General features: G+C 40.0%; 1 protein-coding gene across 2 annotated transcripts in view; it reads right to left on the reverse strand.

Annotated features, from left to right (window-relative positions):
- The window catches only part of DIPK1C (divergent protein kinase domain 1C), a 73,913-nt gene that overhangs the window by 10,364 nt on the left and 46,582 nt on the right, over positions 1-16,967 (reverse strand). For both annotated transcript variants that reach the window (XM_033930024.1, XM_033930025.1), the window contains exon 2: positions 1,603-2,283. In XM_033930024.1, coding sequence (XP_033785915.1) covers positions 1,603-2,283 — 681 coding nt within the window. The remainder of the gene's footprint in view (positions 1-1,602; positions 2,284-16,967) is intronic.

Genomic DNA, 16,967 nt, shown 5'->3' on the forward strand with positions numbered 1-16,967 from the left:
GATCTGGATCTTCAAGATATGGGGGTCCTTTTATAAAGGCGTCTAAGCGTTTTAGCGTGCGTTAATCACACGCTAAATGCTAACGTGTGCATGTTAGTCTAAGGACACGTTAGCGGTTAGCGTGTGCATATATTTAGTGCGCGCTAAAACGTCTAACACACCTTTGTAAAACAGGGGGTAGGTTTTTAAGATCCTATTTTATGAAAACATAGCATGTTTGTTGTTTAAATAAGTTATCTTATTAAATAAACTTTTCATTTTCTCTGGTTGATGCGTACCGTTCCTTCCCCACTTTCCTTCTATTGCATATCAACCTTGGGGTTTGATTTTCCTGGTATATCCTCAGTCCTAAGTCTAATAGAAGCCCCCCTAAACTTCAAAAATGTGGAGTTATTTTAAAATGCATATACAGTCAGAAGGCCATGCGTACAGGAAAGCTAATAGGCCGTTTTTCAAACCGCGGTATGCAACATTATTTGCAGAAATATTCTTTGTAGATATGTTCCAAGCAGGGCAACTAACGCTAGGTTAGGGAATACGTTCTATAGCAATAGCAGGAAAAGTAGAGAAAAGATGAAATCCATTTCTCAAGCTAAGCCCCCAGCCTCTTCCTTATAACCCAATGGTACCTCTGAAATAAATAAAATAAAAATAAATGTGAAGAGCAACTTTATAAACAAAATTTAGGTGCTCCAGTGCCATGTGATTAGCTTCAATTATGTAATGGCATTTTAGTGCCAAGATGCCATTATAGAATATTAGAGTACCTAAAGTTAAACACTATAATTATACCAAATCAATGGAAGTTGAAAATGTTGGTGCCTAAGGACCCTGAAGTGCACATAACCTATAGTATTCCACAAGGTACATGTCTAACTCAAGACACACCAGCGACCCATCTATACTCATATTTTACGTCCCTCTTGCACTTACACACTAAATAATTTTGGCAAATATTATAGGATAACTTTTTGAACTGCTTCAAGAGTTATTCAGCGCTCAGCCCTTGTGTGTGTGTTTGATTGACTCAGCCTTATATTAACAAAGGACTTGTTGCCTATGGATTACAACACTATAGTGACCCCTGATGCAGGCGGTTTTAGTCACCGAAACACAGTTTGTGTCTGTCCTTTATTAGAATAAACAAGATCTTTTTACATCAGTGATTTACTGTGGAATGCTCATTGTCCGTTCCCACTGTTTTTTTTGTGCGATAGGATAACATCTAACACTTAGGTGTGTAAATGCCATTAATGGTGCGTGTGAGTGCTATTATGCTACAGTATAACTTACTTATATAATTGCCACCTTAGACTCTTACATTTGGCTGACAATAGGGCACAAATTTAGGAACCTAATAGGAGCCCAGCATTTTTTGAACATAAAGGCTCTTGTTTATCCAGACGTTTTGTGTAGAACTACTGATATTGATTTTTGGAACTCTACATGTAGTGGTAGTTTTAATTCAATCTAAAATGATAAACCAAATCTCATGCAAAGAAAAAGTCCATACTACAATCAATGACAGAAATCCTAATCTATATAGAAACATGTGGCAAATCTATATAGAAACATGTGGCAAATGGAGTCAAGATAGCTTACTGTGAGGTCCTTTCTAATGGCAAAATTCTCTGGTTTGATATCGCAGATGTGAAGCCGGTGAGAGAAATCATTTTCAAAGTGATTCACCATGTCTAAGAAACTCAGTGCAATGTCATAGATTGCTTTCTTCTTGTTTCTGCCCCCAGCAAACCGAAGGCCATCCACATCCTCCAAAGAAAAAATTGTCTGGTGCCAAGCATGTCCAGCAGTAAGATATTCCACTGCATAGAAATGTCCACAGGTGCCGACGACATGCAGGACATGCTTGCTAACATCTTGTAGCAGACTGAAATATACATATTCCTCCTGCTGGAGTAATGACCACATACTGGACATTTGGGCCTTCCCGTAGGGGCTTCTTCCACCCTCCGTCCAAAGAGGAAGAGATGTGCTGTTGGATAAATCCAGGCCTAGAATATTTTTTACTTCCACAGCCACCAAAAGCAGCAGCTCTGCCTCTGGTAGGTCTTGGTTATCTATTTCCCCCAATAGATTAAGTCTCTGGTAGCTGGAGAAAAAGTCATGTTTGGATTTGAGGATTGTAGGGTGGCCATGCCATTCAGCCTGGATGACCTTCTTGCCTCTGTCACAGTAAAGACAGCGCTTGTACACCAACTTCTGTGCCACACAGAGATCTTCACAAAGATCTCCTGTCAGGGTTTCTTCTAGGTAGTCCTGGCACTATGGGTTAAACGGGGAAAAACAGAAATAAGTCACAAACAAAGGAAACATTTGCCATTGGGAGCTGAAAGGTAATGTGTGCATGTTAAAACAGCAAACTTAAAAAATATTAAGTCTGTCAGCAAAAAACTGACTCTACTATTCCTGAAGGAATAAATAGTATAAAAATACATGCCATTAGAGAATTCTTAGTCTGTTTAGGCTTGACTGTTTTCAATACATCAAACATGTTTTGAGCATTATTATTTTATATATTTTTTTAGCAAAAAGAATCAGGAAAGTCACCTCCACAACAACATAATGAACAAGCAAACAGTGGAGATTTTCAAAGCAAAAGTGTACTCATTTATTTCAGAATTCTGCTTGATTTGTGCAGTAGATCGACACGCATATGTTTTGGCCTAACTGGCCTGCCTCAGGAGCCTTATTTTAGTACAATATATTTTGTGGAATACAGCGTATCACAGGTAAGAACAACTTCTCAAAGGATAGCTGTGCCTAGCTCTAAGGGAAGGGAAGGCATAGCCATAGCGGGCAGGTTTCTCTCTCTAGGCAAAGTTGTTCTTACCTGTGATACGCTGTATGCCACAAAATATATTGTACTAAAATAAGGCTCCTGAAGCAGGCCAGTTAGGCCGAAACACATGCGTGTCAAGCCACCAAACAAATAAAGCAGAGTTCTGAAATAAACGAGTACACTTGCATTTTGAAAGTCTCCACTGTTTGGTTGTTCATATAGATTTTTTGGCCATAAAATATCTTGTGACTAATTTTATTAATACAATAGATCTATTTTAAAGTTAGAGGGCTCAAAATTCAAACCATATTACAAGTCAATCCATATTACAATCAAAACAAACTCTCCCTGCTGCTTCACCTGTATTACAAATCATAAATAAAATGCACCCACCCTCTCCTCCAACCCAAATTACAAATCGAAAGACAAAATATACTCAACCTCACTTACAACCCATATTACAAATAAAAAAATAAAAATATATTATCCCTCTCCTCAACTATAGTGCAAATCAATAAATAAAATATACTTTCGTTCCCCTCCAATCCATATTACAAATCAATAAAGAAAATAAATCCTCCCTTCCGACTCATATTACATATTATGAAACAAAATATATCCTCCCTTCCCTCCCACTTATGAGGGGCCGCTGAAAAGTTCTAAGCCCAAGCAAGAAAGGAATGATGTGGAGTCATGAAACTTACAAGTTATTCCATACTTTTTTTGACATTTTTCATTTCATTTCATATCACTGAAATGAAAAGTATCAAGAAAAGTATGGAATAACTGGTAAGTTTCATGGCTCCGCATCATTCTGTTTTTGGTTGGACTAAGAACTTTTCAGCAGCCCCTCATATAATAGAAATCAATAAATAAAATATACTCTCCCTCCTATCTAACCTACATAACAAATCAATGAATAAAATATTGTCTTTTGTCTCTCCAGAAGATCCTTTCTCCCCTCCCATCTTTATTCATTTAAAAATAATAGAACAAGTCATTACAGAAGTCACCCAAGAACTTCATGGAGGGATGTTAAGCTGTTGTTGGGTGACTCCCAGCAAAAGTAGAACCATTGACAAATTAGGAGTGAAAAAAAAGAAATAAAAGGAAGTCAAATATAATGTAATTTACAATAGTCATCCAAAAGAGCCAAACCTTCTTAAAATGGTGCTATCTTTCCATTCTGATAAGACATGTTGAATTGCTAAACCGCAAGAGTGTCAAAGTCCCTCCTCGAGGGCCGCAATCCAGTCGGGTTTTCAGGATTTCCCCAATGAATATGCATGAGATCTACAGTATTTGCATGCACTGCTTTCATTGTATGCTAATAGATCTCATGCATATTCATTGGGGAAATCCTGAAAACATGATTGGACCAACTTTGACACCTATGCATTAGAGTGTCAAATAATTTGGTTTTATATTTACATACTATGCGAGATAAGTCTGCTGAACGCAGAATAACAATTTCATAAGTCATCTCAGTATGAATACCTAACACATCCCTACATTCCAAAATAGTTTGATAGTAGTGTACTCAAACAACATATAAAAGGTACCCAGGGCCGGATTTTCCTATAGGCTAACTAGGCTTCAGCCTAGGGCCTCAAGATCAAGAGGGGCCTAATTGTTAGCAAAATTAAAATTACACTATTCTAAAAACAGTGAACACTAAAACACTGAACTATATATGGTGCTGAGAATAAATGTCCAAATAAGTGTTCTTGACTTTTTTTAAATTTATTATCCGTGTCACATTTTTTATAAAGGTTAGTACCAATAACATGTTTCATTTAACATATTGATATATATCACAGTAATGATGTATTTTATTATCTCTCTTGTAATTTACAAACTTAAAAATGGGAGGTGAAAGGGCCTCATAAGTGGAATAGCCTAGGGCCTCTTTTCATCTAAATCCAGCCCTGAAGGTACCCATACTGGATTTACATGCCCAACATAAACTAGAATTTTGGCCAGACAGTCTGAAAACTTTATAAGGTGTCTAGAAAGCTCAATGGGCAACACCATATAAAGACTGAGTTATAGAAGCTGACAAAATAGGCCTGCATACTTTCTCCCTAAAGATTTTCCATATGTCATCATCAACTTTTGCTCCAAAATCATGTTCCCACAATTGTTGCAGCAGAGCACATGCTTTTAGTCTCTTAAATTTAACTTTATGATAGACTGACGTTGCTTTATTTGATTGCCTAATGAGACCCACACAGAAGTCCTGTAAGCTATATCCTTATAACATGTCTTTGTTAAGCAATGCCTTAATTGTAACCATTGGAAAAATTGTTTAGCATTCAAATGGTATTCGGTACATAAAACATCAAATGGTTTAAAATTACTGCCCTGAAATAATTGATAAACAAACCAAATCCCCTTATGTTGCCCAGAAACCCAATTAATGGTCATACCTTGGATTTTAATCTCTGGATTGGATCATAGGGAAATATATTCATAAGCTGGCCATAAAAGTCCTAAAACTTAGGCTATAGATCTCAATGTGGGAAGAATAGCTTGCAAAACTAAGGACTGTGGCACTACATGTTTAATGTGTGGTCAACAATCCATATAAAAGGGAATGGATCTGGAATCTCTCTTTAGGTATATCTGCATCACATGGTGGTTTCCCTTCCCATAAGAAATTAACAATTTTACTCTCTATAGATTTATTAAAAAACAAAACAAAACAAAAAAAAAAACAACACCTGGAAACATAAATGGGCACCAGACTCAATATATAGTTCACTTTGGGTGTTAAACACCATCTTAATCGCCACCATTCTGCCCCACCAGGACAAATATAGAGACCAGGACGCTGAAAGGTTATTCATCAAAGCAAGCCACATTGTTTATTTAATTCCAGTGAATTTTCAAGAGGATTCAACCCAAGGGGTCCTTTTACTAAGGCACGCTAGCTGTTTTAGCGTGCGCTAAACGCTAATGTGTCCATTATAGCTAATATTTAGCACACGCAAAAACGGCTAGCGCGCCTTAGTAAAAGGACCCCTAAATATTTCAATTTATAAACCCACTTCAATTGCAAGTCTCCCAAAAGATACTTTTGTGCATGCAACGTTAAAAGCATAGCCAGAAATTTATCCCAGTTTACTTTATAACTGGAATATTTGAAAAACTCACCAAGTAGAGATAACAAGGCTGGCAAAGACTGCATATGCAAATATAATAACAAAATTGTCAGCATATGCTGACAACTTGCAGATAACTGTTCCATATTGTATCCGCAAGATATCATCTGTCTGTCAAATGGCAATTGCTAGATATTCCAATGCCAAATTAAACAACAAAGGAGAATGTGGACATCCCTGTTTAGTACATCTGAACAATGGTAAAGCTTTAGACAAAACCCCATTTACTAATATATGAGCTTGCGGTGATCTGTATAAGAGACCTACCATTGCAATAAACTGTGAACCCAGGCCAAACCACTCAAGAACATGAAACATATACAACCATTCTATCCTGTCACATGCTTTCTCCGCACATAGGGATAAAACAACTAGTCGATCAGGTAAAGAAAGAGCAACTGTGAGAGTGTCCCCCCCCAAAAAACACAGGAATTGTCTGACGTTTATCTACCCTTAATACAACCACTCTGATCTACGTGATTCAGGAATGGCAAGTACTTTGACAACCGTATAGCCAAAATCATTGCAAAAATTTTACAATCCAAATTAGAGAAATGGGCCTACAATTCACTACTTTTGAGGGGTCACGCCCCGGCTTAGGAATCACCACAATTTGTGATTCCCCAAAGGAAGATGATCCCGAAGCATCATTCAATAATGCCTGATAAAATTGTGCCAAATGAGGTATCAAAGTGTCCTGAAACATGAGATAAAATCCCACAGGTATTCCATCTGGCCCTGGTGCTTTCCCTCTTGGGAGGGTCTGAAGAGCCTCCAAGATCTCAGCTTCACTAATAGATGCATTAAGAGTTTCACATTGCTGTTCACTTAATAAAGGGTGAGAAAACTGCAACAAAAAACTATCTATATCCTCTAGAGAAGATTGCATTTCCGAAGAATATAGTTTCTTATAAAACCTATGAAATTCTAAAGTAATCTTCTCATCTTATAGATGCCTTTCTCCCAATGCAGCTACAACTTGAGTCACATGACCTTTGTTCTTTTGGCCATTGTTGAGATACTGAGCCAACAATAGACCTGCCTTATAAAGAGATTTACGCATAAATTTCTTACTTATTTAGTAGAGCATTCCTTACTTAGTAGAGCTTCCTTACTTAGTAGAGCATTATAATTATGCTTCATTGTTTGAACCTACATATAAACATCTCATTGAAAAGCCCTCACATAAGCCTGTTCCAGTTCACATATTTCCACTTCCATATTTTAAAGTCTTTTTTCCGCTTTCTCGCATCCCCAATAGCATATGTAATAATGACACAACGTATGGTTACCTTGTAGGCTTCCCTTTATTCCATGGTCATCCAACGGCTCCACTGCTTCCTTCACGGGTCATTTCCCCTTAATATAGCAAAAGAACGGCTTAAGTTTTTTGCCTCCTTGGCTATTTTTTCCTTGTAGTCTCTTTTGGTCCCTCTTACCACCTTATGGCACCTTCTTTGATATTGTTTGTACTTTTTCCAGTTTTCATCCATTTTTGACCTTTTCCATTCCTTAAATGAAGTCTTCTTGTCTCTGATCGCTTCCTTCACCTCTACAGTGAGCCTTGCCGGTTCCTTGTTCTTTTTCCTCTTGGATCCCTTATTGATATGCGGTATATATATATATATATATATATATATATATAGATTTTATGCCTCGGTGACTATGACCTTAAAAAGGGACCATGCTTGCTCTAGCGTTTTTACAGTGCTTATCCTCTTCTTAATCTTCTTCCCCACCATGAGTCTCATCCCTTCGTAATTCCCTTTTCGGAAGTTCAGTGCCGTGGCCGTTGTTCTGGATTGATGTTTTGTCCATGTGTCTGGGTTGAAGTGGATCATATAGTGATCACTGCTTCCCAGCATCCCTTCTACTTCTACACCTTGCGCCGGTCCTCGTAGTCCATTTAGAATTAAGTCCAGAATTGCATTTCCTCTCGTATTTTCCTTGACAAGTTATTCCAGGAAGTAATCGCCTACAACATCCAGGAACTTGGTCTCCCTACTGCAGCCGGAGATGCCTAGGTTCCAGTCTATCCCCGGCTAATTGAAGTAACCCATGATAACTGCGTTGCCTTCCTTGTAGTTGCATTTAATCTCGTCCGGCATTTGTCCCTCAATTTCTTTGGACTGTCCTGGGGGTTAATAGTAGATGCCGATCTATGTTTCCGTTCCATTTGTTCCCGGAATTTTGGTCCATAGAGACTCTACCTTATTTTTCATTTCCGGTGTGTTCTCTCTGGTAGACTCAATTCCCTCTTTGATATATAGGGCAATACTCCCACCTTTTTGATCTACTGTGTCTCTGCGGTATAGCTTGTATCCCGGTAGCACAGTGTCCCAGATGTTTTCCTCGTTCCACCATGTTTCCATTTTGCTGATGATATCAAGGTTAGCTTTTTGTGTCATAGCTTCCAATTCCCCCATCTTATTCCTTAGGCTCCTTGCGTTCATGTACATACATTTGAGTTTGCGGCCTGTTACTTTCTTGCATTTCCTTCCCTCTTGTGTCCCTTTCAGTCCGTCAGGATTTCTGTCTTGCCTATGATCCAGTGAGTCTTCCCCACTATCTTCCTGCATGGTATCCTCTGGGTATACCGGTTCCCAAACCATCGACTCTTGGTCGACTGTTGGCTTTCCCCTTCTTCCTATTTTTAAAACGTCTCAATTTCTCTATTGATTTTGCTTGCAAGTAGCCTCGTTCCATCTCTGCTGAGGTGGAGTCCATCCTTCCTGAATAGCTTGCTCTTCCTCCAGAACGTCGTCCAGTTGCGCATGAAGTGGAATCCTTCTTCCTCACACTAACGCCTCATCTATGCGTTGACTGCTTGCAGCTCCGTCTGCCTCTTCTGTAGTTCCTGTTGCTCACATTGTTTGTCCCCACATGGATCACCACCACTGTATCTTCCTCTTCCATGCTGTCGATGATCCTGTCGATGCGGCTCACTATATCTTCTACCTTGGCTCCTGGTAGGCAGGTCACTAGCTGATCCTGTCTTCCTCCCGTTATGTGACTTGTCAACTTCTCTGATGATGGAGTCCCCCACGATGATTGCTGTCCTCTCTATCTTCTCTTGCCTCTCTAGTCGCAGGTCCGTGTCCCTGGTGTATGACCATCTCTACAGCCGTAGGTCCGTGTCCTCTGTGCACTTCTATCTTCCCTCATCCTGGTGTTGGCTTGCAACAGATTCGTCTTCCTGAGGGCTCCCTCCGCTGTTTCCAGGTCTTGCTGCTGTGTCACCTATTTCTTCTTTGTGGTTGTCCTCCAGGTGGTCCTCACTCACTGTAGATGTATCTTGGCAGCTCCACTGTTGTTGGTGATTTTCCACGGCCTACCTATATGCCTGCTCGATAAACTTCTCTAACTCCCTGACTTTTTCCTCAACGGTTTCCTCTGTCATGAAGTTTTCTGCCTCTCTGTCCTCCTCTTCCACTGCTCGAAGTGCTTCTAGTTCCAGTATTCTGCCCTCCGACTTGCTTCTTCAGGCCCTCCAGTTCCTCGCATCGAGTGCATACATAAGACCACCTCCCAGAGGGGAGGTAGTCATACATATGGCAAACAGTGCAGAAAACTGGGTAGCTCAACTTCCTGCTTCTGTGTGCTGGATCCATTGCTGTCCACTTGCCGGTCTGTCATCTGAAGTGGCTTCTCCTTGTGTAGGAATCTGTATAGTGTCCTTGGTGTTACTATAAAATCCTTTTCTTGATTTTAAACCTGCTACCCCTGTTGCTTGTGTGTGCCTTCTGTGTCTGCTATAATTGCCCTCTGCTACTACTGTGTTTGTTTATCTACTGCTTGTCTGTCCTGTTGCCCTTGTGGTACTTGCCTGTGTAGGTGTCCTTCCCTAATGTTTCTTCTTTGCTCATCCCTTCTTAAGGCCCTTCGCAAAGGCGCTCTCGCTAAGGCGAGCGCCTTTAACACTTGCCTTCGCATGCCAAATGGCTGATCACCATTGGCCCCTCCCCTTTTAAGGGGGAGCTCTGGTGGAAGATGTCGAAGGATGGGCGGAGCTATCTCTCACCGATGCCCCTTGCTCTCTCCTGCCTTCTCTTGCTCCTTCTTCCCCTCTCCTGTTCTCTCCTTCTCCTTTCCTGCCTCCTGCTTGCCTGGCCAAGCCTGTCAACTGAGCGCCGTTGGCCCCTCCCCTTGCTTCAACAGCAACTTCAGGACCTAATAATAAAGAAAAGAAAAAGACATTTTGATTTAATCATGAAATTGTAATGCATGTAATTACAGGGCAGACTGGATGGACCATTCATGTCTTTATCTGCCGTCATTTACTATGTTACAAAAGATTAAATCCACCACAGCTAGGTCACAGTGACATTTTGTATTAAGGAGTGTAGCTATCAATGTGGGCTACCATTACAAAGTGTTAATTTACCAGTAACTGGTGTTATTTTAGCACAGGTCCCATTTTATGAAATGATACTTGCTCCCCCCCGCCCTCACCTTTTATAAAGCTGCGGTGGCGACTGCCTTGCGGCAACTGCACTGATTCCCAATGGGCTTTAGTGTGATTGCTGCAGACCTCTGTGGTAATCCCCTTTGTAAACATAAGAAATGCCTCTACTGGGTCAGACCTGAGGTCCATCGTGCCCAGCAGTCCGCTCACGCGGTGGCCCAACAGGTCTAGGACCTGTGCAGTAATCCTCTATCTATACCCCTCTATTCCCTTTTCCAGCAGAAAGTTGTCCAATTCCCTCTTGAACCCCAGTACCGTACTCTGCCCTATCACGCCCTCTGGAAGCGCATTCCAGGTGTCCACCACACGCTGGGTAAAGAAGAACTTCCTAGCATTCGTTCTGAATCTGTCCCCTTTCAACTTTTCTGAATGCCCTCTTGTTCTTTTATTTTTTGAAAGTGTGAAGAATCTGTCCCTCTCTACTCTCTCTATGCCCTTCATGATCTAAAAGAGGGCCTTACAGTAAATAACTTACCCCTTAAGAGGGCTAACAGTAAAATAACTTCCCGCTTAAGTGGGCATTTTTAAAAATCAATTTCCAGGGATAAAACAGGATTTTTGCTTACAAGAATTACTGGAAAATTTCTCACGCTGAACGCAAGTGAAGTACAGTATGTAGATTTATTTATTTATTTTAAAAATTTCTTCTCCGCTTCACACCATAGCCTGCCTACTTTTACTTATGCTTAGCAGAGACATTTCCAGGAGTGAGCGTTAGGGAACATCTTTCAACAGCACACTTAATTCTGGATTTCCCAAACTAAGCACATTGTTTCAGCTGGGGAAATAATCCATAGGAAAGAAAATCTGCAAGCAACTGCAAGCACTTTTCCGTTAGGCTAGTTTCCAAGTGAAAATGCATACATACCGGTACTCAGAAAACTGAATCGCACATTGGCTTAGCAACAATGAAGGCAATATGAAGATTGCTTCTGAAAGAACTGATATTCAAATTGTCTGAATCTGTGCAAACCCCAAGGGTAGTGTTCATCTCCAGAATCTGCCATATTAATCAAAGAAAACTTACAGGTGGAATTTTTCTTTGCTTATTGAACCATGCAAAAGTACTTACAAAAATCATGTGTTCTCTTTTTATATGAAGATGCAAAAAAGATTTGGCAAAATTTATAGGGGGGCCTAAGCCCCCTGAACCCAACTCACAATAGAGCAATTATTACATTATATTAGTGGTTTCCATCCCGCCAATACCTTTCAGTTCAAGGCGATTTACAAAATGAGTTGGTCTGGGCATGCCCAGGGAGCTTACAGAGTTGATAGATAGAGTGAGCTTACACGAATTGTAGACTAGCATGAGCAATGGGTTTTGGGGGAGGGTTTATAAGGTTTTTGATTATCTCATTTGACAATTTTTTTTGAAAAGTATAGTTTTCAGTTCTTTCCTGAATGTTTTGTAGTTGGTTGTCAGTGAGGGATAAACGTTAATACAATTCAATAGAAAAGAGACCTCAGTACTGGGGAAAGCAGTTTTATCCCGAGCCGGTAGTTCACAAATGGCAATCATTAAACTGTTGCCTAAATGAGTCTGCTCCATACATCATGTCTCTTTAATTTTTGTACAACTGTGTATGAAAATCTCAGCTCAAAAGTGCATAAAGTGTTCTTCTTTGTGTGATAAGGTTCAAATGTCTGATCAACAGACTATCCTTGACCGAAAAATATGATGATAACATTTATGTGTCCAGTCAAAGAAAAGTATGAAAATAGAGGCTTATCTGAGCCCAAAAGGATTACAGTTGCTGCCCGACAGAGCTCCTTTTCGTTGCCTTCTTCAAGGGCAGAATCATAGAAACATGACGTCTGAAAAAGGCAAAATGGCCCATCTAGTCTGCCCATCTGCAGTAACCATTATCTCTTTCTCTCTCCAAGAGATCCCACTTGCCTATCCCACGCCTTCTTGAATTCAGACACAGTCTCTGCTTCCACCACCTCTTCCGGGAGACTGTTCCACGCATCTACCACCCTTTCCATAAAAAAGTATTTCTTTCTGTATCTTTCAGGACATGTGCAAGAAGTATTTTAAGGGACAATAGCCGCCTGAATATGGTACTAAAAGGACAAATCTGTTTCTGCCCCTGAAGGCAACGAAAAGGAGCTCTGTTGGGCAGCAACCTTTTGGACTCAGATAAGCCTCGATTTTCATACTTTTCAGTATGGAAATCTTGAAAACTCAACTGGGTTGAGCCCAACCCTGCTTTAAAGTAACTTTTAGATTTCTCTAAATTGAGCATCAATAAGCCTTTTAAAATACTATCCTAATTTGATTCACACAAATCTAAATATCCATTGTACCATTATACCCCTTATAGCAGGGGTTCTCAACCCATTTCACAGGACACTCCAAATCAATCAGGTTTTCAGGATAGGATACCTGCAATTAATATGATTGCAATAGATTTGCCTACAATGGAGACAGTGCATTCAAATTTATTTAATGTATATTTCATTGTGGATATTTTGAAAGCCAGACATGAGACCCCCCTGCCTTATATTAAGTTATCCTCTTAATCTTCTTTGTTGCATTTTCTTAAGATGTAATCTGTGATTTTATATGTGTGTGTGTGTAGGGGGGGGGGTTCTTTGCATTTTATGCTGGGTGACAAATTGATTAGTATTCACGGCAAATCCTGCATAAATGTTAGAAGATAGCATATGGCTAGTAGCATTTCCCGATATCATTTGGTTTTATTTTATATTATGCGACTTGGACACAGAGTTTAATTCAACACTAGTACTCAGTTAATGGGGTTATTTATTTAGATTACTTTCTCTCTCCCCCTTCATTCATTGTATGTATCATTCAACAACTAGTTCTGTTTGATAGGCTGCAAGCTCTCTAATAGATTATATGTAATCCTAGTAGAAACTCAGGTTTGTTCACAGGGTACACAAGGAATCTGCAAGGCTTGCAACTATTTAAATCATATTGTAATAACATAATCCACCTATCAAACAAGCCTTCCAGGCAGGTTGTAATTTATGTAATTAAGTAGAAAGGAGCACTCGTATAACTAGTTTTTTGTTGGGGGGTGTCCATTTTTCTAGTTTTGTTTTATTTCATTTAGTATCTGCTATTGTATAACCATATACACTTACAAAACAGCGTGTGCTATTTTTGTGTGACCTCTTGTTAATGTACACAGAGTATGGTGCTTTGCTTACCCAAGGGTATACAAATATATTTATTTTCTCCAGTCCACTATTTTCGCTTAGTACATGGCTCAAGCATCCAGGGATAGACTCTCTGACAGGAGGAAATGGGAGTGAGGGAAGAGATTTTGCTTCAAGGGCAAAAGGAAGTGATTTTCCTTAAAGGACAAAGGTGTATATTTTCATGTTTTGCTAAGTTTCCAAGTTTTATTTAAAATTTGATATACCACTTAAAAAGTTGTCATAAACAAATAAAATCATGGGGAGACATAATTAGACAACAACAGTCTTAAATGAAATATTGAAACAATGAGGGATAGTGGGAGAAATACAATTTACAATAAGAGAGAACGATAAAGGTCAATACAGTAGGTAAGGGGTATGCTCTTCCTTCTTTCGGAGGTCTGAGGATTACTTATCGTAAGCATCCATTAAATAGGAAGGTCTTTAGATTTACTTTAAATTTGTCCATAGGTGTTTCTTCCCGAAGGTGTGGGCTTACAGAGATACACAGTGTAGGGGCTGTAACAGAGAAAATCTTTCTAGTGGTGTCATAGAAAAGATGGCGTAAAGAAAGGATATTAAGGAACACATAGGATACAACACACAGATCAGGGGGCCACCATTTTTCAAGATGGTGGCATCAGAGACAGGAGCGAGTGAACATTGCTCCTATCTCCATTTTTAAGGTATGGCAGATGGGTTTGGTGGGCCTAGGAAATAGGTCAGAGGTGGGAGGATGCCACTAGACATCAGGGATTTCATTTTTTTCTGTCACGGAAAGGGGTTTGGTTGGGGAAGGGGCCACTAGACTACCAGGGAAAGTGTGAGTCATCAGGTTGGGGAGGGGAGGGAAGAAGGGGGCTAGTAGATTACCAGGAAAACTGCTTTGAAGTGAGAGGGGGAAGGAAGGGGACCAAAGAAGATGCCTGAGCCTGTCACTACCTGAGCCAATCACCACTCAGGCACTGACAGACAGGGTGACATTTTGCCATGAGCTGTGGATTACTGCCACAATCTTAACGCAATAATTTGCATACTCATGGCTTATAGCTTCCTCCAGTGTCATAGGGAAGGCTTCCGGCTCAGCCGTGGGATGTGCATAGGAGCCGCCACCCATGGCTTTCTGCAGAGAAACAACTGCGTCAGGAAGAAGGAAGCTGGCCAGAAGGTAAACACCCACCAGAACACCCAACTACCTAGTGAAGTAGGTTGCTTTATAAGGCTTTTGCTGGTATAGAACTTCATCCAGACTGACCTAGCCACCTCTGTTTTGAGAGGTTAAATCTTCTTTAAAATCTAGTTTCAAGTTTATTGGGTCTTGATTTACCGCTTTTATAAACAAAGTGGCTTCCAATTTATACAAAGTATTAAAATGTTTTTTTAAAAATATAAAATAGAGGGAACAAATTCACATTTAGTATATGGATACAACATGATACACAAGGGCAGATGGGAGGATATATTGCTTAAAATAAAAAAGGGGAGGTACAAAAACAAAAGGAATAAAGGGGATCTTTTTTCTTTAAGATTAGTTGCCATAACGTTTTTTTATTTGTATAAACTACCTTTTTCTAGGTGTTCAGCCTCTGCTATTCCAGTACAATCTGTACTTGAGAATTCCTCCTATTGCCCAATATCGATTGTGTTAATAAAAACCAACACCCCTGAGGTAGCAGCTGTGTAAAATGCACATTAAACTTTTTTCACCTTTGGCTCCTTCATTAAAAACCTACAGCTTAATATTTAAGTGAAGCATAAAATATTAATTTTTATTTCCTTTCCTTGTTGAATGGGGTTGTTTGGGCACAGCAACTATCCTCTGCTATGTCTTGAACATATACATACTGTGTTTGGAGTTTACATGCTTTCATACATATTGCATTGGATATCACTTCTGTGACTGCATGGAAGGTTTTAAAACGTGGGAAGATTCATATACAAATATTCCCTGATGTTCCTCGTGAAACTCAGAAGCGTAGAAAGCAATTTTTACTCCTAAAACCAGGAGTCACTTCAATTGGTGGGAATTTTTTCCTTAGTCCATGTAAATGTTTAGTTAATTTTGGTTCTGTTAAATATGTGTTTTTTGAACCCGCACAACTGACAACTTTCATATCTTCTAAATGTCTTGACGGGAGTAATAATTAAATCTTAGTTGGTATTTTGGTCCTTCTTCCAGTATTTCTGTTAGACTTGTTTTCCTATATAAGTTCCCCCCCCCCCCCCCGATAGAGAGTAATCTGCTTTATTTTATTCTTGGATCCTGTCTTTATGGACTTTAGAAGGATAGTCGTTACTCTGTATGCAAATTTGTGTTTCTTTGATTAAATTATCAATGTCTATTTCCATTATTTTTTTCGCTGACTGTCCAGCTCTTCTTGTTGTAAACCGCCTCGAACTACTATGGCTTTGGCGGTATATAAAAACAAAATTATTATTATTCTGTACAAGAGTGATTCTTGGATAATTATTGAAAATCTTATAAAAATAAAATCCTCTATAATAAAACCCTAAGCGCGCATGTGCACTTACAAGGCCATGATCCATTTGTGGCACATGCGGATGTTTGTGACACAAGGCGCATGCGGCGGTTTCAACGGCGGTTTGTCTTCTGCGGGTGCTGCAAGACATCCAGCTGTCAGAAGAGGTGTTTAGTTGTTGAACGAGTCCTCCCATGCTGGTAAGAATTACACGATGTGCTACTGCTGCACAGGGAAGTTGAGGGGGAGAGGGAAAGGGGGCTGCTTTGGGGGGAGGGGTGTGCTGGGGGGCAGACAGCAATCTTGGTTTGCTCTGGGGTGGGGGGGAGAACAGAAGGAGGCCACGGAGAGACAGGCAGGAATGGCGCAACAGAGAGACAGGCAGGGGCCAGGGAGAGAGACAGACGGAAAGACAGACAGCGGCAAAAGAGAGAAAGAGAGAGAAAGAAAGAAAGATGACAGACAGTGGCCAAGGAGAGAGAGAGACAGACATACAACGGCCAAGGAGAGAGAAAGACAGAAAGAAAGTGCTACTGCTGGAGCAGGCAAGGGGTGGTGGTGGACAGCCGAGGAGAGAGAGATAGAAAGACAGCGGCCAAGGAGAGAGAAAGAGACAAATACATCTATTCTAGCACCTGTTAATGTAATGGGCTTAAAGACTAGTAATAATAATAATAAAAAAAAAGCAACATTTTACTGTGTTCTTAAGCATTTTTTAAATCCTACATAAGAGTTGCCATACTGGGACAGACCAAAGGTCCATTAAGCATAGCATCCTGTTTGCAACAGAGGCCAACTCAGGTCACAAGTACCTGGCAAGATCCCAAAGATAAAGCCTATTATATGCTACTTTTCCAAGTCCATCTTAATGACTTGCAGACATTTGC

This window comes from Geotrypetes seraphini, chromosome 2 (genome assembly GCF_902459505.1).
Source record: "Geotrypetes seraphini chromosome 2, aGeoSer1.1, whole genome shotgun sequence".
Taxonomy (NCBI): Eukaryota; Metazoa; Chordata; class Amphibia; order Gymnophiona; family Dermophiidae; genus Geotrypetes; species Geotrypetes seraphini.